Source organism: Streptopelia decaocto (genome assembly GCF_964273445.1).
Source record: "Streptopelia decaocto genome assembly, chromosome: 3".
NCBI classification, from domain to species: Eukaryota; Metazoa; Chordata; class Aves; order Columbiformes; family Columbidae; genus Streptopelia; species Streptopelia decaocto.
In genome coordinates this window covers 12,688,499-12,716,322 of record NC_138656.1, presented here as the reverse complement: position 1 = coordinate 12,716,322, position 27,824 = coordinate 12,688,499, and the positions used below count along the sequence as shown (strand labels likewise).

The window sequence follows — 27,824 nt, the reverse complement described above, 5'->3', positions numbered from 1 at the left end:
TCATCTCCTACAATAGACTTGCACTGGTGACAGCTAGAAGAGACACATTACTGTTGACTGTGCATATTTGACAGAGAGCTAAGGGCACAAACAAGTTTACCATTACCTTTCCTGCAGTGAATTCACTACTGTCTTCTCAAAGGCTTCCTTAAAAGCTTAACTTGGGTGGGAGTACAGATAATTATAAAAATATTGTTTTAAGCCAAAAATCTGTACTTGTGGTGCACTAGCATGTTTCCAGGTATCAGCTAAACAGCAGGACTCACAACAGCAGTATCATACCAATATGACTCATACCATCCTTCCCTTCATGTCTCCATAGCTATCTGCACCATGTACCCTTACTCCAAATTCCAAGATCTCCATAGTACAGGCTCTGCTGTGGAAAGCACATGGATAAAGCAATGCTTCCAACAGGCTACACACAACAAACTTCAAAAAAACAAAAAAGCAAAAAAAGCCCAAACAAACCCAAACACACTACTAATTGTTATCTCCATACTAACCACAGCATGAGTCCATCCCAGCTTGCCAAGCTGCAAATGCTTGTCCAAAAGAGCATCTGAAAAGAATCTGCAGTCATTCTCTATAAAAATACTTCCCCGTCAACTCAGCAGCCACAGGAAAGCCTTGAATTAAGACTATTCCTCCCCAAATACCCGTTGCATTGACTATAAGAACTGCTAAGGCCTTTGTCTTTTCAGGCTTCTAATTGTTCATCTACTTGGCAAGTTTTTCCATCTTCCACACTGTGCACTTGGAGTAACATTATGAAGTGAAGAAAGCATTATTTTTTTAGAAGTGTCTTCACCCTAGAAAGTTAAAACATACGTGCTAGATGCATGCAAACACTGCAACGACTTAATACAGAAAATAGTTTATTTTCAATTCCAAGAGATATCAATAGCAACATTTCTAACTCATCAGAAATGAGCTTTAAAATACAAGACTGCCAGGCACATGGTAAAGCCTTCAAAAAAAGCTGAAGACTTCTTCAGACATGATGTGCTTCTTAAAAGATACTGCCAAAGGTGAATATCCATTTACATTTAATATTACCACATTTGTTTTTGCAATTCTGCAAACAAAGACTTTCTTCTCCCAAAGAACCTCTTCCTAATACTGAAAGCCTTAGCTTAAATGAAGATTTTCAGACTCTGTCTTATAAAAATATTTTACAATAAAAACATCTGAAACACAAGCAGTCATCTTCTGCCTCTCCTAAAAACCAAAGAGAGACAGGCAAAGCCTTAGGACATCCAAAGAAACTGAGGTGAGCTAACAAACAGCAGAGTTCCACCAGATCACTGCCATGCTGCTTTTCAAGTGTATCAGGAGTCAAGTTCACATAAGCATAGTGCAAGAAAGTTGCTGATTCCCAGCAGTAGAGATCTTCCTGTATCTGTATATGAAAGCATCTGTCTTTCCAAGACTAACCCCATAGACACCATCAGGCACCAGAGACCCAAAATGTGTTTGTCGGCTGCTGAGAAAGGATTCGTCAACACCATTCAGCAGGGAGGAAGAATTCCCATCCACATTCAGGGCTTTTGCAGTAGCGGTTTCACTTGTGCCATCAGAAATGGCGTGAGGAGAGTCCTTCCCAGCACACTTGGTAATGCCATTCATGCGCTCATGGAGATCTTGGCTCAGCAGCAATACAATAGTGCCTCCAACACGAAGTACTCTGGTAATTGCAGAAAAAGTAAAGGTTAGGTGTTCATACTGCCTAGCATTCATTCTTCTGTGCAGAACTCAACACTGCTGACACTTCATATGTCAATTGCATTGGATAAAACACCTAAGCATGTTAAAGGGCATGGCTCAACTCAGTAAGCTACATCTCCAAATGGAACTGAAACTCTCTGTCTTCATAACTCTTCCTAAATGGGAGAACTGGGCCCCGTCCTGACTTCCAAACATTTCTGACCTTGGGAGTTCTTTTCACTAGGTTAGCAGGGAAGATGGGCTCAGTTTTTTCCCCTTACATGAGTCTCTAGCAGCCTGCAAAGGCTTACCAGGGCAGCAAGAGCTTCTCAGGTTGGTAAGGCAATTCTGAAGCTGGCCTTTCCCTTTGGAAATGTTAAAAGGCCTGTCCTTTCTGTGCTCCACCGACCCTTAACAGCTTTCAAACTCAGGAAACAGAGGAAAACTAACCATTGTTTGTAATCAATTTTTTTTTTAGTACATGAGGAAACATTACATTCAGCTTTGAAAGAAGGGAAAAAAAGAACTATCTTCACTCTGTTCACAGCAAGTAGACTAAAAAGTCTTACTGGTGGGGCTCCTATAGTCCCTTCCTCACCTCCACTATCCCAAGGAAATGTTTTGCTTAGCATGGCCCAATAGAGCAAATGAGACCTGTTGGCCATGCTTGTCTTCTGGAGGGACAGTCAGTGTAAGACAACATAAGATTGCCCTGCCAGTTTGTGGAGCTACCTCACCTTCCTCACCATCATCCCACCACATTCCTGCAGGGTCAACACCCACTGAAGACCAACCCTACAGAAAGCCCTTGTTTTCAGCCAAGAAATGAAATGAAGGGACAGATGGTTTGCACTGTCTGTTAGAAGCAGCTCACTATTAACTTGGCTCAACTCTGCCATAAAATGACAGGGTGAGAGATGAAAGGAGACATCTAAAAGCAGACCAGACCAGGTGGCTAGCTGGATAATCCAGTACACACTAACAGAAAGGAAAATGCATACCACATTTTCTGGTCTGAGATCCTTCCTGCCAAGGCAGGATGGTAAAAGCTTGGTTGTGAACCCAAAAGGAAAGCCTACAATTCCATACAAGCAGACCACAACCAAGAAAGGATTATTGCTTTATTTGCCTAGCCATGTTTTATCTAGGTCATCCCCTCCTCTTCCTTCTTACTACCTTGTAAAGAACATTTGTGAGCCATGCTTTTAGCTCATGCGTGGCTCACAAATGTTTCACCATCATGTCTTGTAAAGAATATTTGGGAGTGTGGCTCATACAACAAGCTCGTTCCTTGCCAGCTTACACTGCCATCAGCACTTCCACAGCTTGCAAGACAAACCACAACAGCCTTTAAGGGACAAATGAAGGACTCAGACTTTCACAGCCTGCACAGGGTCCAATTACAGAGCTGGAGAATGTTCAGAATAAAGCAAACCTAAAGCTGATTGAATGCTGAGGATCACAAACCATCATGACATTTATAGCAAACCCCAAACATGTCAAAGGCCACAAATACCTTTCCATTTCCTGGAGAATATCTGGGAGGAGCTGTATGTCTTTTGTGATCTTGAACTTCTTCCCAAATGGAATATCCGAAATCACAGCATCAAAGCTTTCTGAAGGCAATGGCAGTGCTGCAGAATAAAAGCAGATCTTTACATTCAACTATTAGAAAAATGAACAGCAGCTATGTTCCCATTCATCTTACAAAACTGCCAGCTCTTTTGCACATTATGCACCCAGATTAGCAGCTCCTTCTATACTTATCCTCGCAAACAGCACTATGAAGCCACCAATCTGACGCAGACTAGGAAGAGACAAATGCATGAGCATGCGGTTTAGCTTGCAGATTTCCTGTTACTGGTGATACATTTGCTCCAAGAACAAGACACTCCCAACAGGGGACTGCATGCTTCCAAACTAACTGCTGCTTCTCAACACGCAGTGCATCTTTACAAGTAAAATGCAAAAGAAGAGCTAAGCTTGCAAGCACTTTACTTATTCAGATACACACATATAAGGTGCAACCACATATTACATTTCCCAATAATCTAGTTTCAGCCAGAATCACTTGGATTCTTTTGGAGCTAGTGTCCTTGACCCCACAGTTTTTGTATCCTGGGAATAGTAATTTCTCTTGACCATGAGGCAGCACTTCTCCCCTGTGATGACGAAGGCAGCCACACACCAGGCTGTGCTGGCCAGAGCATAGCCAGCATGTGAAAAGGTGAGACTATGGGTTCTCCATCACTCAGGATACTCAAAACTCAACTGGCCAAGGCCATGAACAACATGACTCACCTTTGAAGATAGCCCCACTCCCAGCAGATAATAGGACTAAAGACCTTCAGTGATCCCTACCCACCTAAACCCTGCTGTGATTATACACCAGCCTTTCCAGAATTAGCTGGAGATGGTTCTTGGACCATCCTTGGATCAACACTTGCAGCACAACCATTATCTACAAATGGAAGGACAAGATACCTACAGTCCTTTTCAAAACATGCAGAAATAACAGTGACAAAGACACCAGTTACTTGTTCAGCATTAGGAAAGCCTGATATGAAAGTACCTTCCATTGGCCAATGCCAATCATAACTTTCCAAGAAATAAAGCTATAAATATTCTTATAAAAATAATATTTTTTACCATTCTAGCAAGAAATAAATATTGCAGAGTAAAAATAATATGCATACTTCATCACCCATGCACAGTAAAAAGCACCCAGCTTTTGTCTGTCATGAATTTCCTATAGGACTAATTTAGACTTGGGCTTTGAAGTCCAGAATAAGGTCATAAAATTATTACCTTCTCTCCAGACTAGCTCATGAACTGAAAGCAAATACATTCCTTCTTCCAGGAGAAAGACACCATCATTTAAAATACTCCTATTACAATTCAGCTGAGCTTAATGAGTCATCTGGTAAATTTAAGTTACAAGCAACATTTTATCTGGATTTGTCCTTTCTGTGTTCCCGTAAGACAGAAAGAACTCTCATATGGTAAGCACTCTTTGTGGTATTCACAAATTTACAATTAAGACAGATAACTACTGCCCACGTCTGACAATTACTATTTTCATTGTCTTCTGCTGACTTTATTCTTGCCAAAGTTTGGGGGCACGGAGGGGAGAACAAATAATTATTCACTCACTAGCACTACAGAGTCACTACTCAACTATTTGTTGAGAGTTAGCTCTCCTACACATCACCTCAAGAGAACCTACGCTACTTGTACAACCCCAGAACCATAAAAACCTCCAACATGTCTCACTTGGAAAGCCTACAGACATACCTTTCACAGAAGCCCTTAAGAACTCAATCTTATCCATCAGGCCTGCAGTCCTAACATTCACATCTGCACCCTCTAACTGCGAATCACTTATATCAGCACCCCAGTAACAGGCTTCCTGTTCAGAGAAAAAGAGAAGTCATTTTCTTGACAAGGAGGTGTATTTATTTTATAAAATCTTCACAGAACTGCCTTGTTGCACAACTCTTCCAAGACAAACCCCTTGCTAGGAGATCTTGTAACATTACACAGAGCAATATACAGACCCAGAGGACAGAAGAATTTGGGAAGTATATCCTGCTTTCACTCCTTTCAAGTTTTGGCCTGCTCAAGAGACTTATAACTTACAGAAATACTGAAGCTATGTCCTAACAGCAAGACTCCAGCTGGCTAGAGACAGCCCGCTGCCTCTAGTACTGACAACTGACTGTACTGCCACATTGACAGCTCCATTCCCAGGATAAGCCCAGGCAGTTTTAGAAGTCCATGGTTGCCTCACACAAACCATGTGGTATAAATCCAGGGCTCCCAGCACCTGCCTGCACAAGTACATAGGACTTAGGTTTACATTCCTGTGGAGGAACATTTGTATTAAAACACTTCTGACAGCTGTCTAAAACTATCAGTTTGGTTCCAGCTTTCCAGTAATGGACTTTGGTATAACTATGGTACAGATTTTTCCTGATGCAGCTACAAGTCATCTTGCACAAGTCCTGCCTGTTGCCACTGTGATACTCACAGGCCACTCTTTGGCAGCTTCCAGCAGTATTGTTCCTAACCCACACATGGGATCCAGCACAAAGGCACCTGCCTAAAAAATAAATGGGTTATTGCATCCCAAACAAGACAGACTCTTCTCCCAGGACAAAGCTTACTCAAGGATGTACAGATCACCAACATACTCCCACGGAACCCAGTGTAGGTAACAACAACCACTGGTTCACCAGGCCAAACTTGCCTGTAGAAAGCAGTAGTAGAAAGCATCAATAGTTTCACTAAAGCCAGTGCATCAATGCATCTAGTTTTGAGCTGACATCTAGAGGAAAAATTATGAGTGGACTGCAGATGGATATTAGTAACAAATTAATCTGTGGAAAACATCACACTTGGCTTCTGTTTTCTCTTGGGAGAACAACCCCAAACAAGGTTCAAAGCCTGGACAGTGAAAAAGTCTTGCCATTTAGACATATATCTATACAAGGAATAACACCTCTCCTGAGAAGGACCTGGATTACCGCAGATATCTGGTTGAACAGCAGGTGACAGCACACTCTGATCACGGATAAACCCTGTCCATGCACATTAGAGGATGTGGCATTAAAATCACCACACTTCTTCAAAGCTTCAGCTCCAGCTCTGACAAGCAGCAATCTCCCCTTCATTTGGGACTCTACATCTTTGCCATGAACATTCACTTACACTGATTTCAGCCAGAGATGCCATGGCCCACGCAATTGTTGACCGCAGTCCTGCTGTTTTGATATACTCCCTGTTTGCTAGTGGAAGCCTGCAGACAGCACACAAAAAAAATCAGCATAAGATAACGGTACAGCCAACCAGAAATGCCCAAGTAATATGAAAGAACAAATGAACTTGACAGATCTGCAGATAGAGAGTCTGTTTTTATTTATAATTCACTGCAAAGTCTGTCCTATGTGCTCAGATAATCGACATACAGACCACAAGACTAATGTGACAGTCCAGCGAATATTAAACCAGAAGATAAATACTCACAGTGGACAACAATGTGCCTGTTCTGATACCGCCAAGACAAATCCAATAAGGAGAATGCCTACCTGAAAAGAGGAATCCCCACCACAGAGTGAATGTCATTAAGATGTACAAAGATCTGAAAGAGGAAAAAATAACATTAGAAACCCTCAACCTGACATGACAATAGCTTTAACTCATTTAAATGAGACAGAACATGTTTCTACAAACTTCTGATCAGAGCTTTTAAGAACAAAAATATATGCTTTAGGCAATTATGATTAATTGGAAGAAATACTAGGCAATCCGAACACCACCTTAAAGAGGATTTAATACTTAAGCAAACTGGGAGGTGAATTTTGTCACCCAGGAATCCATCAGCAAGTACCTGAATCTTTAAAGTAACTGATTTCATAAATTTGAATTGATATTTTTAATTACACAAGCATTTACTCTAAACAGGAGAAGATTATTCACTGTATACTAGCACTCAGGTGTTCTCACACACACACAGTGTGTTTTGGGGTTTTGTTTTGTTTTCCTAAAAAAATAAACCCACACACAAGTGACACTAAGGGGCATTTCAGATGGAGGTAAATGTGGGTAATTCTTCCAGAAATACCGGCAGCTCAAAGCAATTGTTCTCCTGTCCCGTAGGCAGCATCCCAAAAGAAGACTGAGCTCTCCAACAGTTCTTGCATGACTGCAATCCCTCCTCATGAAGCTCAAAGATAAACATAATGATGTCAAAAAATCCCAGTCTTCAGCACTTGAATGGTTTCGGAGCAAGAACTGGGACAACAACAAGAGCCCCACTTGAGGCTCAACAAAGCCATATTTGATTCACAGCCTGGGAAAACCAGAGCCAGTAGATGAACTAATAGCCTTTAGGCCCCAAATTCCCCAGCATCAGCATCAAGAGCAGCTTCTATCCACCAAGCACAGGGATGGAAAACCAGCTTATCAAGAGCAATGAGTCCTTTCCAAGGTCTCCAGACAGCTTGTACCACAGAGGGTGTCTTAAGCAAGCGGCTTGTCGGGGACATGGTCTAGGAGGAGGCTCTCCCACAAACAACCTTCTTAAGCTGAGTTCCTCAAGAACACAGCCTTGTTGCTCACTCTTTTCCCCTACAGAAGCCAAACAAGCCACCCAACAGCTCAGGTGATCACTGTTCTCAGCAGAGTTAGAGTCCAGCAGTTTGTAAGCATGCTGAATCTCAAGACATCGCCTGTACGGATCCTTCCCCTGACGTACAGGCCCATGCTGGCTGTTCTGGTATTCATTACTGGAGCTTAAGTGCTCTGGAAGTTGTGCACACACTGGCCATGTAAAAGTTTTGCTCCGTGCTACCACATGATTTCTAGGTAAATTCAGCAGCAGAAAGACAAACAGGAAGACGTCCTGAGCTCAAAGGTAGCAGAGAACAAACCAAAAGATACTAGGGACAGTTCCGGAAGCAGCAACAAGCCACTTGACAGAGAAGCACCACTACCTCCAAATCGGGATTCCTCAGATCAGCCCTCCACCCAAACTGCTTCAGGAGCGCTATGCCAATGGCTCTTCCGATCTCCTGCAAGCAAGAAGAACAGTCACAGGCAGTAAAAATAACAGAAATAAAAAAAACTACAGACCTCAACCTTGACTGTACAATTCTTATAAATACCTGGGAAATTAAAGAATCTCCATCCCTAGGAGAACAATTTGTACAAGGACTAGAAGAGGTACAACTGTGGAGAGGGAGGGGCAGAGCAAACACACCACAGGACAAAATGACTATCACTCAGCTGGAGTGCAGGATGCTGAAGTTCAAGTCCTGTCCAAGGTACAGCAAAAGTTATAATCATTTCAGGATTATTTATCACGCACAAAATATTTCTGATGGCTGTAAACTAGATTACCTAAGAGAATACCCATGAGCGCACAACTACAACTCACAGTTCTAACTCCCTTCAGAGTATGAGAGTTCAAATGCACAGCACAAATTTAAGCAAACATTTGTGTCAGTAGGCTCATATGTCACAACTTCCCAAGTCACTAGCTTCAGCAGGGAAAAAAAAAAGCAAGTTAAACTACTGTTATCTTCAAGTAAGAGAAATCTACATAAATGGCAGCTACACAGGTTTGGTTTTTGTTTTTTGGTTTGCTTTTGTTTTGTTTGTTTGTTTCCTCACAGTACATTATACACAAAAAGTACTGAATGAAAAGGGCTCCTGTAAGTCTCTACAGCACCACTCTCTCCCAAAATCCAACCCACAAGGACACCTCCCAGGGCTGCACCACCCTCCTGTGTAAACAGTTCTCCCCAATATCCAACCAGAGCCTACCAAAGCTCCAAGTTCCAGCTTTTGCCCCTTCTTCTACACTGTCTGCCACAACGGAGAGGAGTCTGCCTCCATTGTCCTTACAACAGCCTGTAAGCTGTTATCAGATCACTCCTCAGACTCCACAAGTCCAGCTACCTCAGCCTCTTTTACTTATCCTCAAAAAAGACATAAATCTGAAAAATATTCAGGGTAACTGCCCAGAAATTATCAACAGTCCTTGTATTTCCACTTGCTTAAGGTCAATGCAGGTCAAGGGCTTTTTTGAAGAAAACAGAAAAAGTTTTGATCAGTTTGTTATTCTAAAACATACAACACAATTTAAATTACAAACAAAACTACATATCTTCCTCCACCTTTGCTAAATTCTTTTAAAACATAGATATTTTAGCATACCTGTGATGTAAGTATTTTGGCAATCGCTCCGCTACAACGACAAGACACTCTGAAGCTAAGCTTCTCATTCACAATAGGTTCCTCTCCACTGCTTTTGGAAGCATTTTCTAAGGAAGCCTTGCTTTCAGTCCAGCAGTCTTGATCACTCTTCGGAACCACACAACTCTCTCCAGCTTCCACATGACCTTCCTCAGACATAGTCTCTCTCACTTGTTGTGTCTTCTGCCTTTTAGTTGCAATATTTGTCTCTTCTTCTGATTTTCTCTTGAGAGGCAATTGGTTTTCTTGAGAGACATCATCTTTTTTCCCCTTGCATCCATGAAGGTTCCTCCAAATAGAGATAACATCCATCCAATAGTCTGGTTCCTCAATGACAAGGCTTTTAATGTCATGCAGCATTTTCCCTGAAAAAAAAAAAAAAGTTTCAGGTTAAGCTGTTCTCAGCATTTGACCATCACAGCAGCAATCACAGACAAAGCTGAGCTCTCAACACCCACATACCACACTGGAGAGACCCAGGCATCATTTGATTTTAAGCTCTGCAGAATCAAGATTAAATCATGCAGGGCTTGAGCTGTGCAGAAGAATTCAGCAGCTTTAGAAAACCAGACCACCTCTGAGTTTCAGTCCCAGAGTCAGAGGACCAGCCTACCATGCCGTCCTCCCCAGAAAGCACTTGGTCCAGGATTAGAGACCTGGGAAAACTTCCAGTATTGAAAGACAGACATGAACGTGAATCACTTTGATTCAGATCAGAATAAAAGCCATAAGTTTATAAAGGAAATCAACCTGCCTTCAATCCTGCAGAGTCTCCAACATACACCTAAACTTACACCCATGGGTAGTTGAATTTGCTCCAACAAGAAAGGCACAGGGAATATAGAAGCAAATCCACTTCACCTTGAAGCTGGACAAGGGAGGAAAAGGCAAAAAAAAACCAACCAAACAAACAAAAAAACACAAACACAAAACCACAAATGGTATTTCTATTTCTCATTTAGAATCATGGTTAAATTTGATCCTCAAAGCTGAAGGCTATCTGTGATTTCCCAAAATCTCACTAACACGCAGATATCCATCCATCTTATCTGTAATTCTTATTCCAACACTGACAAAGAATATCACCTGAGTAGCTGAGTTTTACAAGAAAACTGTGAACAGGTAAGTAACACAGTATATACGTCTGGATCCACTTTGACTAAAGGAAAAGTGCTCATCATTACAATGCACTCAAGTAGTTCAGAACAGAACTTCAGTTTCATTATTTTTTCAGAATTCGTTATTGTCAATTAGAACCGCAGTTGTTAGTAAAAAAATAAATACTAATTTCATAAATAAAACTTGAACAGGGGCTTCACGTTTCTGAGCACACACTCTGTGAGCAAACTGGAGGAGACAATCCGAGGGCAGGAGTCAGTGCCATACCTCTATTTCTAGAAACTGCAAGTGGAGTCTGTTTCTTAAGCAGCAAAAACAGTCTCTCTCCAGACTTGAGTTTCTTTAGCTCGCCCAGCTCCGCCTCTGTGCTGAAGAAGACCTTTCCTAAGACGCAGTCCACCTCAGAGGGAAAACAGAAACCAAACCGGGAAGGTGTTGTGGATGAGCACTTCCAGCCACCCCCCCCCCCCCCCACCCACAAAGTCTCTTCACACTAATCCCAGAATGCAAATTGATTACTGTATTTAAAAAGCTACGCTAGGGGGAAGAGTAACCAATGAGCCAGGAATCCATATTTTAAATTAATCAATAAGGGGAGGGGCCTGTTAGAATTAGATGAATGAGATGGGTAAACTGAGGCAAGTGTTGGGTAGTCTGTAAACCCTGCAGTACCCGACCAGTGAGGAACGGGAGGGAATTTGCGGCCGGGATTTGGGGGTTATAAGCAGGGGCTTTTTGCCCTATTCCGTGTGCCTACCTTTAGGTAGAACACCCGGTCTTGCTAAATCGTTAATAAAACATGCTTTGCTGAGAGATCCTGCCTGGGCCTATTACGTTGGCAAGGTAATCGTTTCCTACAGAGGGGACACAGCCTGCCTGCGGCAAGGGCTAGAACAGGCGGCGCTCAGGGGTCCAGTTCGACCCAGGCCGAGACAACGACCGCACCCCTGGGGCTCCACGCAGGTGGCAGCAACAGCCCACGCTTCGGCCGCCCGGCTCCAGGGTGCAAAGCCAAAGATCCGCGTTCCCCGCCGATCCGGACCGTCCCAGGTGGGCACCGGCTCCGCCCTCACCTCCGTGGCGCCCAGCCGCGCCCGCACCTCCTGCGCCAGGAAAGGCTCCAGCCCGCGGCCCGCCGTGCAGAAGAACCGCCCGAGCCCCGCCGCCATGTTACCCCGCCCCGCCGCCCATCGGGCCCGGCCCTTCTCGGCCGGGGCCCCTCCTCCAGGGCGACTCTCCCGCCGTGAGCCCTCCATGGCATGGCAGGGCGTCGGCCCCTGCTGCCGGAAAGTTATTTAGCAGCACCGGGCGCGGAGTGTGTTTGTACACCCGGCGGCAGATCTTCACCTGCCCTCACGGAACCGCTTCACCACTAAATACGTTTGTCACCGTGACGGGCGCCGCACGGGCGAAGAAAACAAAGGGGAAGTACGGTGGCAGGCTGGACGTCAAGAAGAGGGTGGCAGGAACATGTTCTACACCGCCCGTGGGTGATGTGGAAGTCGTGGCCTTGGAGTTGCACGGCCGTGCAGGTTCAGGTGGAAATCGGGAAAGTCTTTCTCATAGCGCATGAGGTAAGGTCAGAAGAGGAGGGTTTGGCTGTTTCTTAAAGCAGACTAGAGAAACCCATTAGGATTGGTAACACAGGAAGAGGGGCTAAATGACTTTTTCTCCCTTTTCAGTCATTTTATTGATGTTGCACCAGTGAACATTTCCCTTCACATGTTAAATCACCGATCACTAACCAAACCCAGACACAGGGTCTCACATGGAACACACTATAAAGCACCTGCAGAGTTTTGCTTCTGTCAGCTGAAATGTCCAAAATAAGCCTCAGATGTTAACCGCTCACCCGCAGCGCAAGGAAAAATAAGGAGGAATGGAGTGAGAGCTGCTGCATTGCAGGGGGATGAGCACAAACCACAGAAGGGGCAAACGCATGCCCACACTGCAGCCTCCAGCAGATACCCACGATGGTTTGCCTGGGGACAGTCAGTGGTTTGAAATGTGCAGGAACAGCCAGTGGAAATGCAAATACAGGAGATCCACACATGGGGCAAGCACACACATGTCCATCAGCAACAGATAAACATCACAAACTGCATCAGTAGTAGCCTCCTGTGCAGTGGTAGGTAAACCACCATCCCTGGGGCCAAATCCACTCTTGCTACAGGGGCAGAGCTTTGCAAGGGACAAATTCAGTCCCCTTTCCCACCAGGAACTGAACAACCTATACAGTACTGATTTACTTGCTAGGTGAGTGGAACACTGACAGCTGCCTTTCACCAGGCAACATGCTTATCTAAGTAACCTGCAGCTGCACACTGGAGAGCAGCTGCCAGGGCAGTCAGACTGTGTAGCCGTCTCAGCAGAAATCTGGCATTTCCAAGGAGCCTCCATCCCATCTGGCCATCAATGCAGAGTAGCTGTGTGCCCATGTGAGGATGTAGGGATGGAACAACTTCACAAGAGTACCTAAAATCCTCTTTGGCAACACTGCAGAATTTCTCTCAAAGAGTTGCACATTCAACAAGGTGAGTCCCTCTTTCAGGAATCATTTTTTTCCCCTCAGATGAAGTCTCATAATACTTACCCCTGGCCATTTCAGCATAAAGCTTACCAGCATCTGATGGACACCCACAGAGCAATACAGGTGATCTTTGCCTGTCACCACTGCATTTCCATTTAGGATGTTAGTTGAACATAAGGAAGGGGGAAAAGGGAAAAGAAAGGCGGCAGGAAGGCGAGGGGAAGGGGAAGGCAGGGGGAGAGCGAAGAGAAAATTGATGGAATGAAAGGAACAAAAGGTAAAACAAGGAAGGCCGGCAGGAAGGGAGGGGGGCAGGAAGGTGAGAAGGAAGGAGAGCAGTTTAGGTAGGTAGACAGGAAGGCAAGAATGATCACAAAAGGAAGGAAGAAGGTATTGAGAAAAGTAGTGAGAGAAGAAATAAGACAGTAATTAAGGAAAGACATCAGAGGCAGGAAAGTGGGCAAGGAGGAATAGAGGAAAGCAGTAAGTCAAAGGAGGGGGGCAGAAAAAAGGGAATTGAAGTAAGTACATACGTAAAGTGAGGACAGAGGGCAATAAAGAATGGAGGAAGTAGGAAGGAAAGAAGCGTGTACAGTGAGGATGGAGGGGGATAAGGAAGGAGAAGGAAAGAAGGATGAGAGGAGGCTGGAAGAGAGGAGGGAAGGAAGGAATGTGAAAGCAGGAAGGAAGGTGGGCAGGTTGCACATCTGTAGATATTGTATATATGAAAGTGATGTGCTAACTCATTTTACTGTAAATAAATTATTTGACAGGCTGTTGTGATCTAGGGAAATGGATGCTCATCAAAAGTAATGTAAGTAGTGAATAAAAGGGAACTTGGTAATCACACTGCATAGTCTTATCTGCCAACAAAATCAACTGACTTTACCTAGGTGGACAGACCACCTTACTTAGCCTGGAAAAGGACTGTGTAATTTGTGTGTGATAAATAAATAGCCAAATACCTCATCATCCAATTAATGATGTACATAAACGGATGAATGAGATTCACACTGTCCCTACTTACTATCCAGCAAAACCACAGCCAAGAGAACAGGCTTGGTAGAACCAGTAATAAAAGAAGACCTGAGCATGACCTGAGTCTGGTGCTGGGAGGAGACATCAGAGATGTACAATAAATGGGAGGCCCCATGGCTGAGCAACTCAGGCCATGGTTCAGTTGCCAGTGAAATACTATTCACCATTTTTCCCACTTACCCAGTGAGGTGTGTGGAGGGGTGACCCCCAAACGGCTTCCATTGCTGATGTCAAGTACCTGGCACAACCTGCTCCAGGGCAGTGTCAGGTGGGGAGTTTGACTGGGGCAGTACACCTGTCACACCATATCGCAGATGTCCTAAGATGATCTCAGAGAGAACAGAAACCTCCTGCGGAGCAGAAGATCAAAGGTTGATCTTAATTTTCAGTATAAATATCGTTCATGAAAGCATGGCCTCACGATCCTTCTGACTTTTTGGGTTTTAAGCATCCATCCAGGAGACAGTGGATAAGGAACACCAGGCATGATTCTCCACATGAGGAACTCAGGCATCCAGGATGTTCTGTTCTGTCCCCCACCAACCTGGGGAATTCAGGCTGTTCCTGCAAGGACTTGTCACACTGGGGAAGATAAGGGTGTCTGGGCATTCCCCCCCCATCTCTCCCTGTAGTGGCCCTGAGGAGAGGGCCCAGAGAAGTGTCCATCTCTGACTGTGGGTAGGGAACCCATTTGTCACATAGAGACAACAGAGCTGGGACTTCTACCATGACAGGCTCTGGGGTCCAGCCAGGAGGCAGAACCCCAGGCAGGGCTAGGAGCAAGGAGGGTGGGAGTGGAAAAATCAGTCCTCTCTCCATGGCCCACCCTGACAGCTGTCCCCTGCCCAGCATCCCCTAACAACCCCACTTCACTCCCAGATGATACCCAAGGCTTGCGAAGAGCCCCGTATCTCCAAAACAATTCCACAAACTTCCAAATCACCCCTCAAGCCCCTATTGCAGCCCCGTATCTCCCTCCTGGTGGGCACCAGATGTGACCACCTCCATCAACATGCAAGAATTCTGTCTTGCAGCTGCTCCACAAAATACTAGCCCCATCACTCTGGATGGTCTGGTCCCCTGCCCTCTATTCCGTCCCTCTCCATGCCTCTTACTGTTCCCTGAACTGCCCAGGAAGGAAAAGCCACTTTGCAGGGCAGACTGCACTGTCTGGGTGAGGATCCCAAACCCACACCAGTTTCTCAAGTAACTCCTGGGATGAGCACATCCAGGTCACATCCTCCTCACTGGAGAATGTTCTGCTCTCTCTTCACACCCATGTTTGCCATAGACAACAAGAGGCTTGTGCTAGAAGAAAACTGTTTCTTTTTTAAACAGAATGGTTTTTCAACCCTTGTTCCTCAGGGTTTTCTTTTTTTATAAAGATAAAGTATTATCTGAACATCTGCATATGTATGTATATATATCATGTATGTGTGTGTGCATGCATACCTTTATACACTCAAAAACGGTCCTGCACACTTGTGCCACTCACAGCAGCCCATCCTGCTTCATAGCAGAGAAGACACCAACTCCAACAAACAGCAAAAAAGCTGTCCCACTCAGCTAGGGGAATGCACTGAACCACATCCATTTGTGGCTCTGGAGGGAACCCCACCAGCTCCAGGTGGGAGGCTCTGACTTGAGTGTAAACACATTGCTTTACAGTATTTCTAGACACCAGCTGTACTAGAGAGTGCCGCACTAGGACACACTCACCTGTGCCCAGCCCTTGTGGAGAGCATGGCCAAGGACACAGAACAGTCCTTCAGCAATCCCCACTTTGCAGCTGGACAGCAATTTTCTAACCCAATTAGATACCTATGGGCAGAAATGGAGACAAGGAAGAAAGGCAAAGAGATGTCTTTCTGAGAGAGGTGGCCACAGTAACATAGCCCACCAGACCAGAGCAATGTTTTTGCATAATAAGGGGAAGTCACTGAGCAAGCAGCCCTCAGAGGAAATGCCTCTGTTCTGCCTGAAAGCTCCTTGCTGTCTTTGAGGAAAGATGCTAATACAAACAAATTGATCAAGACAGAGTAGAGGCAGAGGTCCAGGCTGGTGGGCTGGGTGACAGCCCACTTCTAGTCATAGGCATCATCATCATCAAAGTAGGAGTCACAATCAAGGTTATCTGACTCATCATCAAACAGAAAGTTGTCTTCATCAAGGTCATCATCTTCATCATAGTCTTCCTGCCACTGTGGTTCATACTCCTCATCTTCGGGTTCTTTTCCACCTTCATCTAGGTTGGGGGAGTCACCTGAGATGGTATGTTTTGGCCTATTGAGGGGGAGAGCAGAGCCCTGGCTGTAAGCAGCAACCATAACCCAGCCCCACACCACCCTCATCCTCCATACTACTATCACCTCAGTATCCCCACCCAAAGCCATGCCTCAGGGTCACAGCAGCTGTGCAGGTGCACCTAGGAGAAGGTGATTAAATGGCCTTATCCATGCATGCAGCACAGGGCTGTGTCAGAGAAGAGGTTTTCTGGTCTTCACTACTATGTCACATAGTTACCTCAAACCACAACACAGGATGCAAGTAATCAGTATCTGTAATTAACTCTTTTGTATGTCAGCAAGCACAGGAGAAAACTCTGGTCACCTGCTTTTTGTCTGCACTCACCCACCTTTCCTTGTTATCCCACTAAGAAAACTCACCCTACACAGGCAGAGGCCGAAGAAGACACATTGGAGAGTTTCACATTTCTCTGACCAGGATCAGCCAAAGTCTGGAGCCCAACACGGAAATCCTGCTAGCATGAAGAACAGACAGAAGAGCGACAATATGTGAGCTGGGGCTTACTTAGTGCTGCAAACCCCCTCCCCACATACACACAGCACTGAGAGTCTATCCTCTCAGCTGATCAACCCCCTTTCTACGTTTGCCCAAGATCAAACTAGACCAGAGCAAGACAAGGCACTAACAGGTACGTGGACTTCACCTGTGTGGACTGCCAGAGAACTGCAAACAGGCGCTGCTTGATCTGGTGTACCAACTCCAAACCAGCACTGAAATGCTCTGCTTTCAGGAGCTGAAGAGAAGAATCCAGGTCCTGGTGCTGCAGCAGGGTTTCCTCTACAATTCAAGGCCAAAGTCATACTGTTTCCCACACTCTTAACCAGAGATTGAGTCCCTTCACTCTGATTATGAAGCCAGTTACAGCTACTTAGGTCTCCTGTGCATGTACATTCCCTCTTTCAGAAAGGAACGTGTTGCTCCTTACTGCATCAGTCTCCACTGGCAGCCCAACTGCTTCAGTGGATTTCCCAGAAATTACATAAAGAAGGCAAAATGGGCTGGGAGAAGTAAGAGAGACCAGCTGTGAGCTGGTGTGTACGCTATTGCCCCACTACAAAGCTGCCACCCTTTGAACCAGACAGCTGGGAACATTACTCTCTACTTCAGACAGGCTGTGAGGCTTACCCAGAAGGATCTGCAGAGCATTAGTGTGCAGCTCTAGGCTCTCGGTTTGCTGTTCCACAATATCCATGTTTTCAGTGTCCTGGTTATAGTAGCTGTACACACAGGAGTAGGCCAGCACCTGGAACAGTACAGATCATGCCGTAAGCATCCTCCTTCAGCTTCAGAGTGGGCAAGAAGAGAGTAGCATCAAACCCTTCTAGTCTTCATTATGTATCAGTGGCTGAGAGAAGCCTGGCAGTGCTTCTGGGTCTGTGGCAATAGCCCAGTGAACCATCATGCCAAGTGAAAGCAGTGCTGGGGTACCCAGAGCTACTCATAGGATTGGAAATGAATGTGTAATCATTTTGTACTGAAGTCTGAAATAACCATTTATTCCCACCTGCAAACCAGGACAAGAACACAGACTGTAAAGGCAAAATAAGTATGACTGATCAGCAGCCAGAGAGTCAAAACAACCAGCACACAGTATCTACACTCTGCCAGGCAGCCCAGGCTGAACTCAAGTGGCAATGAACTGAGAGAACTGAGCCCAAATGGAAGCAGGCATGGTGCATGCACCAAGAGCCCACGACAAAGGCTTTTCAACAAGTGACAAACTCCTATTATGAATGAATGACCCCTAAAGCCATCCAGGCACCCAGCAGGAAACAAGACCATGGTTTCCATTTAAAGAAATGGGCCAGAAAAGCCAGCAGAAGAAAGCAACAGTGACATGTGTCCTGCCAAACACAGGCGCTACCACATGGAAAAGATAAAATAGGATCAGACACCCTTGTTCTACATGCCTCTCTCAGAATCAAGCCTGCCAGCACAAACAAGGCATATATTGCAAAGGCAATACTGCAAAGGCAAATTGGAATGGACCAAATCCGGTATATGAAAACCCTAAATACAGACCCTTGTACTAATTCCATGGTGTCAACTTAGGCTAAGCTCCAAATCCTATGACCTGGCTGTGAGGAACCCAGAGCCCAACTCAAAGTGAGAGCAGGGAAAGGCAGACATGACCTCTTCCTCTGCCCTGATGCTATTCCTCCCCTCACACTTATTCTGTCTCCCCTTGTTTGGAATAGAGCAAGGCTGCCATCTCCTAATTTTAAGAACGGCATAAAGCACACTGACAGAATTAAGCCTAAACCTTAGCAAGTTATCCAGTCTTACCTTCCGTGCCTGTTCGAGCATTTTGCAGGCATCAAGAACAAAGGTCAAAGTCCTAATTTTTGGCATCACACTGATAGAAGAAACCCTGTTCCTCAGACTCATGGCAAATTCCTGCAATAACCACAGGAGGGAAAAAAAAAAGACAATGTCAAGCTCCACAAAACAAAAAAAAAATTAATTTCAACACAGATAATTGCCAAGCATCTTGAAGTGCTATTCCAGAAGATGTAGGCAGCAGGAGAGCATTTACTGTACCCAACTATGACATCTCTACTGTGCCATCCCTTCAGCTTTTTATAGTATCTCAGCTCTAGGAAGAGCCTTCAGTCGCCATTGCTTCCAAGTATCGCATCAGCTCGAGCATGTGAACACCACAAGTGAGATGTTCAATTTCAACAACAGAGTTAGTAGAAGAAAGCAGGTTAAGAACTATCTGTAACATCAGAGCAAGTGTGAAATGACCAGGCATCTCCACCTGGATCTGAAGCCTGCTTCTTAGCTTCAGGTGACATACAGTGATAGACAACAGAAGCTGTCCTGCTCACCAGGGCTAAGGGAACAGAATCAGCATCTGCAAAGGAAAGAGGAGGCCTTACCCTTGCATGATGATGAAAGATGCATCTCTCATTGTAATCCTGAAAACGCTTCTCCTGCCAAGCTGCTTTGCTCACCTGAAAGGAAAGGTAGAAGTAACCGGTAGCAATTTCCCTCAAGTACCGGAGTTGCCTGGAAAAGGCTACCACACATACAGACTTTGACAATACTACCAATATTAATGGCAAGTGCACAAAGTCCAGAATAAAGGACACAAGTGGAGATCCTTACCTTCTTATAGGCCAGGTGCACCTGAACACAAGCAGGAACCACTGGGATATAGCAAACCACTCACCACAGCAGAGCAGTTGTAATAATCCTTATGAGTCGGCCTCCAGGGCTTGAGGCAACGCCAACAGAAGCCATGATTACACTTCGCACACGTCATACTGCATGGTAGGAGAAGAACAAGGGGAATCACTCAGTCACTTGCAGACAGTTCCTCCCAGTGCTCCCTGACATCACAGGGCTGGAGCGTACAACCCAGTCACTGCCATCCACTCAGTACTATGCATTTCCCTGCATGTATTTTTTTTAAAGCCTTTGCTGGAAGCAGATGATGCTTAAAACCACTCATTGTGTCTCCAAAAATGAGCTGGGTAACCTGGCAGCACAATCTTATGGTCCCAACTTACCAAGTACTTCTAGGGTAAACTAAGCATTCCACATTTTGAAGCAAGATCCACATGAGCACCTCACCTCTTGCACCAGTAATGCAGCACTGCACAGAGCAGAAAGGCACTGCACAGCCCTAGGGCCACACACAACTTGTGGGGACAAATCACAGCCGGGCGCTAATGGCTGTGCCAATGCAAGAAACAAATGGTGACTCCTAAGCCCTGTCTTCAAGGCTAGAGGTAACTCCCCTATCATGTAAAAAGCTGCCAGAGATCCAAGCCAATTCAAAAGAGGCAATTAAAATAAAATTGCTTGAAGTTACAGGTATAGGTGAGCATGAAAGAAAAAACGGTGCTGAGATATCCACTTCCCTAACCTGTACCTCTGTATGTCCACAGCTGATTCTGAGTGCAGAGAAGTGTATGCTATAAAAAGGTACTGCAAAATGCAATTGGGTTCTGCTACAGAGTGATCAACAGATTTAACTCTGAATGCTGGGGAACATTTTGCTTTTACTAGGAATTAAAAGCAATCACTCATTCCTCTCAAACTATAAAACTGACCTGCTATAACTCTTACTCCACAGCCAAAAAAAAAATTAGAAAAAGGCACAATGGACCTAACTGTATGTCTTTGCCCTTTCCTGTCTCCAGTAGCAAACAAAAATGGATACTCACTGCAGGCACCCCTCATTTTTCTCTATCTGAGCCTGGCAGCTTGGGCAATGCTTTGAAATGAGCTTAGCCAGATGTTTGCTTTGGGCTTCACTTGTCATTCCCTCATAATACCCATCGTCATCCACCCACTGAGACATGTGGCTGCAGCTGGCAGGATAATGGGCCTGAAAGAGAGAACCAGTCAACCACACAAAAGCCAAACAGTATGTGCCAAACCCAAGACACTATTCCCTATGATACAGCTCAGCCTCACCTCTGGAAAGTTGCAGTTGAAGCAGGATATCCAGGAGCACTTGGAACAGGCTGCCCCATAACCAAGTCCATCCTTGAGGAGGATCTGATCACAGCCCTGAGGGTTGGTGCACCATGTCAGGTTGGAGCAACATTCAACATAGCCTCTGAGGAGGGCTTTTTCATACTGTAATAAAGAAACCAGGAAGGAGATTTAAGGCACAGAAGCTGCATGGTTAAGTCTTACAACTGGGGTCTGTTTCCTCTGGGCTCTACATCTGACTGAACAACTGCTCACAACAAAACGGCACTAAGTTAGTTTACCTTTTCATCCCCTTTGTGTAAATTCCACACCCCTCATGTTATATCTGGAGGCTGTTTCATATAATCACAGAATAGCTGAAGTTGGAAGGCACATCTGGAGATAAAACTAGTCCAACTCCTCCAGCTCAAAGCAGGGTTGCTCAGGACCATGTCCAGTTTTACAAGCCTCTCTGCCCAACCTGTTGCAATGTCCCATTACCCATACTGTTAGAAAAAAAAAAAAAAGGTTCTTACATTTAAATGGAATTCCTTGTATTTCAGCTAGTGCCTCCTGCCTCTCATCCTTTCACTGGATATCACTTAGAAGAATCTGGCCCCTTAATACCTTTTGTGTGTTTACACATGTTGATAAGATCCAACCCTGAGGCTTCTCTTCCCCAGGCTAAACAAACCCAGCTCTCTCAGCTTCTCCTAGAGGTGTTCCAAAACCTGAATCATCTTTGTGGCCTTTTGCTGGATTCTCCTCAATATGTCCATGTCTGTCTTGTACTGGTGAGCCCAGAAATAGACATAGTACTCCAGTACCAACACTAGGTAGAGGGGAAGGATCACCTTCCTCAGCCTGCTGCCAGCACTCTTCCTAATTCAACCTAAGAGGCTAGTGGACCTTCTTAGCCACAAGGGTATACTTGCTGGCTTATGTTCAACTTCTTCTTCACCATGATCCTTTTTTTTTAACTTTTGGTCCTATCATCCAGTTCATCAATGAAGATATTAAACAATGTTAATCTTAGTGTCAGCCTCTGGGTTATACCACTGACAACAGCCCTCCAGCTGAGCTTTCTGCCATTGACCATAACCCTTTGAGTCCAGCAGGCCACCTCACTGTCCACTCATACAGCTTCTACCTCATCAGTTTTTTCTATGAGGATGTTGTGGATGATGGTGTATTATAGAAAGCCTTAGTGAAGCTGAGATAACATCTTCCCTCATCCACAAGGCCAATCATCTCACCATAGAAAGCTGCCAGGTGCTCTTTTAAACTTTTTCTAAATTCCTCAGCAGACTTTTGCTTAGTTACATGTTGTGCAAAGGGGAAGGAGACTCACTTTGCCCACAGCCTGTAAATATTATTGCAGAGGAAAAGGCAAATTGGTTATCAATAAGTGACTGCTCGGGTAGGCACCCAAGGATGCAACTATACTGCACATTGTAGCTTAGTTTTCTCTGCTGAGTTATAATACTACAGTGTAAGGACTACAAACATACACAAAGCTAGAGGAAGTTCAGGAGAAACCCTATCATTTTCATAGACCTCCTACAGATATTTTTGCATACTTGGAAAGCTGCTCTATATCCACCAGGCACAGAAATGACAATACAGATCACAACGAGCACTAGAGATAAAAGGTACAAGCCCTGAGCACTGAAGGGCTCAGACAGGGCTCACATTCATTTCTCTCTCTTGTTCATTCTCTCCCCCAGGCAACCTAAACCAGAGTGTGCACTGACTGGCTGCAAGGATGTCAGCCAATGTCATGGCAAAATGCCTGGTGGAGGCTAAGTCTCAACAAAGCCACTTCATTCTTCTCAGAGAGTCAACATCTGTGTCTGTTGTCATCCCGTTGATAGGCGTTGTGATCATTTCTGCCCAGACACCAGTACCCAGAGAGATAAATGGGTACTGAAGTCAGCAGACAACAACAAATCACAGCCTTCACAGAGGCTGAATTTCACATCAGGAGTTTCACTCTATCCTGTTTTCTTGGTGAGGAGGAGACAGAGATGCAACTGCTGAAGTAGATCTAGGATTCCTACTGGAACCATAAGAGAAACAGCTGCTCTTAGGAAGTCTAAAAGGAGAGTGAGCAAGTGTTCAATGAAGGTTAGGGAAGAAAACTAGCCAGGTACAATCAGGAAGTTGCCAAGTATCACATGACACTGACCAACAAATCTTGAGAGGAACCTTTGCGCGTGCTAGACTTAATCCAGGTAGGGAGCCCAAAGCATGATTCCCAGCAAAGAATCCCTGAAGGCAAAATGGAAGACCAGCTCTGAAGAACAGACTATCAAGGAACCAGGTTGAGAGAAAACCTCTTTCAGAAATATGCTAGGGTTTATGTTTTGTAGAAAAACATGTATGAAAGTTTAAACTCAAATGTATTAGCAAGAGTGCAGTCAGCAGGCAAGAGATTTCTCACAGCTATTTGGCACTGCTGACACTTGGATACTGTGAAGAGTTTGGGCTCCCAAGTCAAAGAAAGACCTTAACAGACTAGAGAAAATGTCATCCACAGGCCATCAAGATAGACAGAGGCTGGACCACAGAACATAGGAGGGGAGGTTGAGCGAGCTGGGTTTGTTCAGCCTGAGGAGAAGGCAGCAGAGGAGAATCTTACTACTGCCTAGAGCTACCTACGCGTAAGATGCAGAGAAAACTGCACCTGGAGCAGTGTGTTTTAACTGCCGCGTTAGATCTTCGCACAAGAATCTGACTATTTTGAGCACAGGGTTGGACCAGAGATCCCCACAGATTATTGCAACCTAAATTATTCTATGACTATATGTGAGACTATGCAGGAGGGCTTAACACTCCAGCTATATCACTTACTGAGCAAAAAGGGGAATACATAACATTTCAGTGAGAGCATCAGAGCAACTTGTTAAAATTGACTCCTATTCACATTGACCTGCAATGATTTTTTTTATAAAATGGCCATAGCAACAGGATATTAAATCCTGCTCTCAGACAGGTGTGACTATAGGATTTGCAAAGCCAATAAAAACTAACTGCCCAGCTACGTGAACTAATTCTCCAAGCACTTCTTATAGAAAACAAGATACAAAAGATACATCAAAGGAAATGCTCTTCTGTAGCCTTGCCCATTTTGTTTGCCAGTTTGCAAGGTTAAAGAAAAATTATAAGATGGAGCAGTCTTTATGACTACTATTAATTTTTCATTATGACCATTCACATGGGATCATAATAACAGTAACAAGCTGGAAGAGGAGGAGAATATTTTTTGAGAAGTAATTGCTGGTGGAGACCTGTCAAACAACAGAGCAGTGGAAAACAGATGAGACACTTGTTCTGCTCAGCAATTAACAAATAGTCAGTCATGCAACAGCCACAGCACTGCCATTAGGTGAGGGCGGGGGGGGAGGTGCATTCAGCTCTAAGTAATACCTCAAAACTGAAATAATAGGGAGAAAAAGTAGCTTCTGCCTCAGAACAAGTAGTTCCTGCTCCCCCCCTGCTGACTGAGATCTAAGGTGGGGAGAGGATGTTGGGGTCGTTGAGGCAGCAATAAAATGAAAGTGCTTAAAGGTTTCCTCTTCATTTGTCCTAGATTTTACAATTGCTTCCAGCACACCAGCAGAGGACACTTGTCATGCATGAGCTGCTATCATAGTTCCCACCTGGTCCTCAACTAAGGATGCACCTGAAATGTTGTTTGCTGGAGACACATTTAAATGAAATACCACTGTGCTCTTTTCCTGATGTTATGTATGTTTGCTCCCTACTGAGCAAAAAGTGCAACATAACATTTCAGTGGGCACATCAGGGCAACTTGTTCAAATTGGCTGCAACTGATCATTGTCAGTACCTGAATAGCTGGTATTGACCACGATCAGAGACAACAGACACCACTGGTCAGAAATCTGGTCTGCCTCAATTATCACACTGTCAGTCTTAGTAATCTTAGCAGCAAGATTATCTGCTAGTGCTGACCAAAATGAAATAGAGCTTGGACACCCAGTAACCATCTCTCCTATTTCACCTTGGCTATAATCTCCTCGGAGGAAATGATGGAACAAATGAAAGCTGCAGTTGGCTGTGCACGGCACTCAGATATGGGACAGGTGCAGCTGACAACCATGTTCTGTTCAATGCGAGTCGCAAGATACTCACTCCAACAGGGCTGTGAAGGCAGAAGAGGAGAGAACAGGAGCTGCACCACCTGGGTCATGCCACCCTGGAAGCCCACCCTACCCAGCAGAGGGTGCACAAAACCACCACAAACCATGGATAAATACTCAAAAGCACAAAGGTGGGAACCTTTGGATCTGAAGGATCACAATAAACAATGGAGCTGAGGAAAAAGAATGTGTGTGATCTGTGAAAATCACCTGAAAACAGCTTCACCACAGCAAATCAACTGCCACCAACTAGGCAGCAGCAATTCCCTACCAAATTACAGGAGCCAAAGACAACAGGACCTTCACCTTGCAGCAGTAGTGCATGCAGCAGAGGGTTGGTGGCTTCTCAGTAGGACACAGCTGGTTCACACAGACTGGGCAGTGGGTTCCTGGGCTCGGGGGGGCCTGGGCATCCTGCACTTGAAGCCCCGAGGAGATGAGCAGGGTCTCGGGGTTCTCCATATAGCACTGGATCAGGAAATCCACATTCCACCTGCAGTGCATGAGGAGGTGCCGAGCAACATCACTTGGGATGCTCAGAGTATCCTGGACCTGCTGTACTGTCTGGTTCATGAGCACCTTCGCCTCCTCTGGACTAAGTGTGTGCCCCATTGGCACCTGCAGCATTGCCATGAGAAACTCTTCCAACCTGCCTATCCCAGGATTCAACCTGACATGGAGAAATGTGTTATGTCCCTACAGGGTAGACATGCACACCCCTCCACATCTGGTGACATGCATCCCTACCGATACAGGCAGTCTGTGTCATCATCATCCAGAGATGCCTCTGGTGGCCTGCTCTGAAAAACCATCTGTGCCTGGCCCCCAAGAGGTGTTGTGGGTTCAGCAGAGATGTATTCCAAGACATGAGGCCTCTCCTCCTGGCGCCGGAGATAGCCCTGGTTCAGTAAGTGCAGGACACAGGACAGCACGTCCACGCTGTGGCAGCAGAAGCTCAGGAACTGCAGCCCTGGACACAACTCGCCCCTCTGACAGGCATCAATCACCTGCAGCAGCAAGGGAGCCCCACACTGCAATGCAGTGCAGCACCCAGGAAAACCCCCTCTCCTCCTCAATCCCTCCATACCCTAAACACCAGGTTGTCAATGTGGAGCTGCTTCTCCACCTTGAGGATGCGGGTGATGAGGCAGCAGAGGACATTCCTCTTCCTTTCCAGGGTGCTGACATCAGCCCTCTCCACCTGCAGGTACCTCTGCTGGGGCAGCAGCTTCAGGTGGCGGCCAGAGGCACAGGCCAGGGCTGCCTGGTTCACCTGCAGCACACCTGGAGCCAGCACCCAGCCCGGGTCAGCTAGGCCCTGAGCTGGGCCCTGAAGGAGACCCAGGACACACGTGGGGCTGCTGGACCCAGCCCTGGGCCTCCTGCTGCGGCCTTCACAGGTGTCGGCCCCATCCCTGTTCCCCACATGTGGCCCCAAGCAACAGTGACACCCACCACCCCTGGCCCTGGTCCCCAACCCTGCACACAGACCCGAGACCCACCCACCCATGCTCATACACACCCCACGCATGGCCCCAAGACCAGCCCCACACACGACCCCCAGCTCCCAACTTGAAAGACAGACCTGCACCCCAAACACCCACAGACCCACCCCAGCCCACTCGCTTCCCCTACAAGCTCAGGTACGCTCACCCCAGCACCCCCAGGGGCGCCCAGCCCCACACCCACCTCCTGGCGTGCAGCTCCGCACCAGGACGCCCTCGCCGTGGGTCAGCGGTGTCAGCGCATGGTGCAGCAGCTCAGCAGGGAGCCCGGTGGCCTGCAGCAGGGCCTCCACAGCCACCTCCTGCAGGAGGGCGTGGAAAGGCATGGCCGGCCAAGCCCCACCATCCACAGGCCCCACCAAACAAAGGGGGCCTCTACCCCAAACACCCCTGCAGACCCCACCAGAAGGGAGGGCACAACCCTGCTGTGCTCCAGCACCCACCGCAGCACCAGCTCCTACCTCAGCACTGTTGAAGCACAGCAGGATGTACATCTGCAGGGTGGACACGTGGAGGACGCAGTCTCCAAACTGCAGCTCGGCATGGCCCAGCCATGTCCACTGCAGCCGCCGAGGCTTTGAGCACTTCCAGCCCAGCTGGCTCTGGCCTGCCAGAGATGGCATCAGCGCCAGGGCTGGGGCCAGCTCTGCTGGGCACTCCCAGCGCTTCCCAGCACTGCTGCTGGCTGAGCTGCTGAGGGGGAGGCTGGGCACCACGAGACCCCCGCACACCCACGGCCGCCACACTCACTCCGCCTGCAGAAGGCAGCAAACTCATCCAGGGGTGACCTCAGAGCGGCTGAGAAAAACCTCCCAGGTTCATCCATGTAGCAGAATGGGGACACAGGCCAGCAGCGTGGGGACAGGGCCAGCACCTTCACCTCTGGCACATCTGCCACCGAGGCTGTCCCCAGCACCTGGACATGAGGACAGCTCAGCACAGGCCCCAGGATCCCTGTGAGGAACGTGGGCAGCCTCCTGCTCTCCCCACCCCACCAGCACGCTCACCTCGTCCAGGCCCGTGTCCAGCTCCACCAGCCACTTGTCCTGCTCCTGCAGCCGGAAGAGGTAAAACTGCTGCTGGAGCTCCTCTGACTCGGCCAAGTTCCTCAGCATCTCCTGGGGGAAGCGGCTGGGGAAGCACAGCCCAATCTGCTCCACGACAGCTCCTTCCAGCCAAGACAGCCCTTGCGCCAGGAGCCGGTCCCCCAGGTAGTGCCTGCCACAGGCCACAGGGTCAGGTCAGGAGCCAGCCCGAGCCCTGGGACCA

General features: G+C 46.4%; 2 protein-coding genes across 3 annotated transcripts in view; both read right to left on the bottom strand.

Moving 5' to 3' along the window:
• Nucleotides 1–870: 870 nt before the first annotated feature.
• On the bottom strand, nucleotides 871–11,753 carry THUMPD2 (THUMP domain 2 tRNA and snRNA guanosine methyltransferase; the record flags this gene model as incomplete). 2 transcript variants are annotated; one of them, XM_082047449.1, is made up of 10 exons in its annotated part: nucleotides 871–1,687; nucleotides 3,224–3,341; nucleotides 5,002–5,116; nucleotides 5,738–5,809; nucleotides 6,418–6,505; nucleotides 6,795–6,847; nucleotides 8,202–8,279; nucleotides 9,427–9,830; nucleotides 10,852–10,984; nucleotides 11,658–11,753. In XM_082047449.1, the coding sequence occupies 10 exons, from the start codon at nucleotides 11,751–11,753 to the stop codon at nucleotides 1,345–1,347; spliced, it is 1,500 nt and encodes a 499-aa protein (XP_081903575.1). In that variant the 3' UTR covers nucleotides 871–1,344. The 2 variants fall into 2 exon arrangements, with proteins under 2 accessions (XP_081903575.1, XP_081903576.1); XM_082047450.1 differs by lacking the exon at nucleotides 10,852–10,984 and having other exon boundaries at nucleotides 11,658–11,745.
• A 3,438-nt stretch (nucleotides 11,754–15,191) lies between these two features.
• The window catches only part of CUL9 (cullin 9), a 36,940-nt gene continuing 24,307 nt past the window's right edge, over nucleotides 15,192–27,824 (bottom strand). Inside the window, exons 26-42 of the mRNA XM_082047809.1 lie at nucleotides 27,563–27,773; nucleotides 27,306–27,471; nucleotides 27,017–27,162; nucleotides 26,740–26,857; nucleotides 26,138–26,334; nucleotides 25,798–26,057; nucleotides 25,357–25,720; nucleotides 24,912–25,052; nucleotides 20,888–21,052; nucleotides 20,635–20,798; nucleotides 19,635–19,728; nucleotides 19,342–19,416; nucleotides 18,746–18,856; nucleotides 17,585–17,702; nucleotides 17,103–17,236; nucleotides 16,819–16,910; nucleotides 15,192–16,435 (exon numbers count right to left, since the gene is read on the bottom strand). Coding sequence (XP_081903935.1) covers nucleotides 16,237–16,435; nucleotides 16,819–16,910; nucleotides 17,103–17,236; nucleotides 17,585–17,702; nucleotides 18,746–18,856; nucleotides 19,342–19,416; nucleotides 19,635–19,728; nucleotides 20,635–20,798; nucleotides 20,888–21,052; nucleotides 24,912–25,052; nucleotides 25,357–25,720; nucleotides 25,798–26,057; nucleotides 26,138–26,334; nucleotides 26,740–26,857; nucleotides 27,017–27,162; nucleotides 27,306–27,471; nucleotides 27,563–27,773 — 2,755 coding nt within the window. The 3' untranslated portion in view covers nucleotides 15,192–16,236. The remainder of the gene's footprint in view (nucleotides 16,436–16,818; nucleotides 16,911–17,102; nucleotides 17,237–17,584; nucleotides 17,703–18,745; nucleotides 18,857–19,341; nucleotides 19,417–19,634; nucleotides 19,729–20,634; nucleotides 20,799–20,887; nucleotides 21,053–24,911; nucleotides 25,053–25,356; nucleotides 25,721–25,797; nucleotides 26,058–26,137; nucleotides 26,335–26,739; nucleotides 26,858–27,016; nucleotides 27,163–27,305; nucleotides 27,472–27,562; nucleotides 27,774–27,824) is intronic.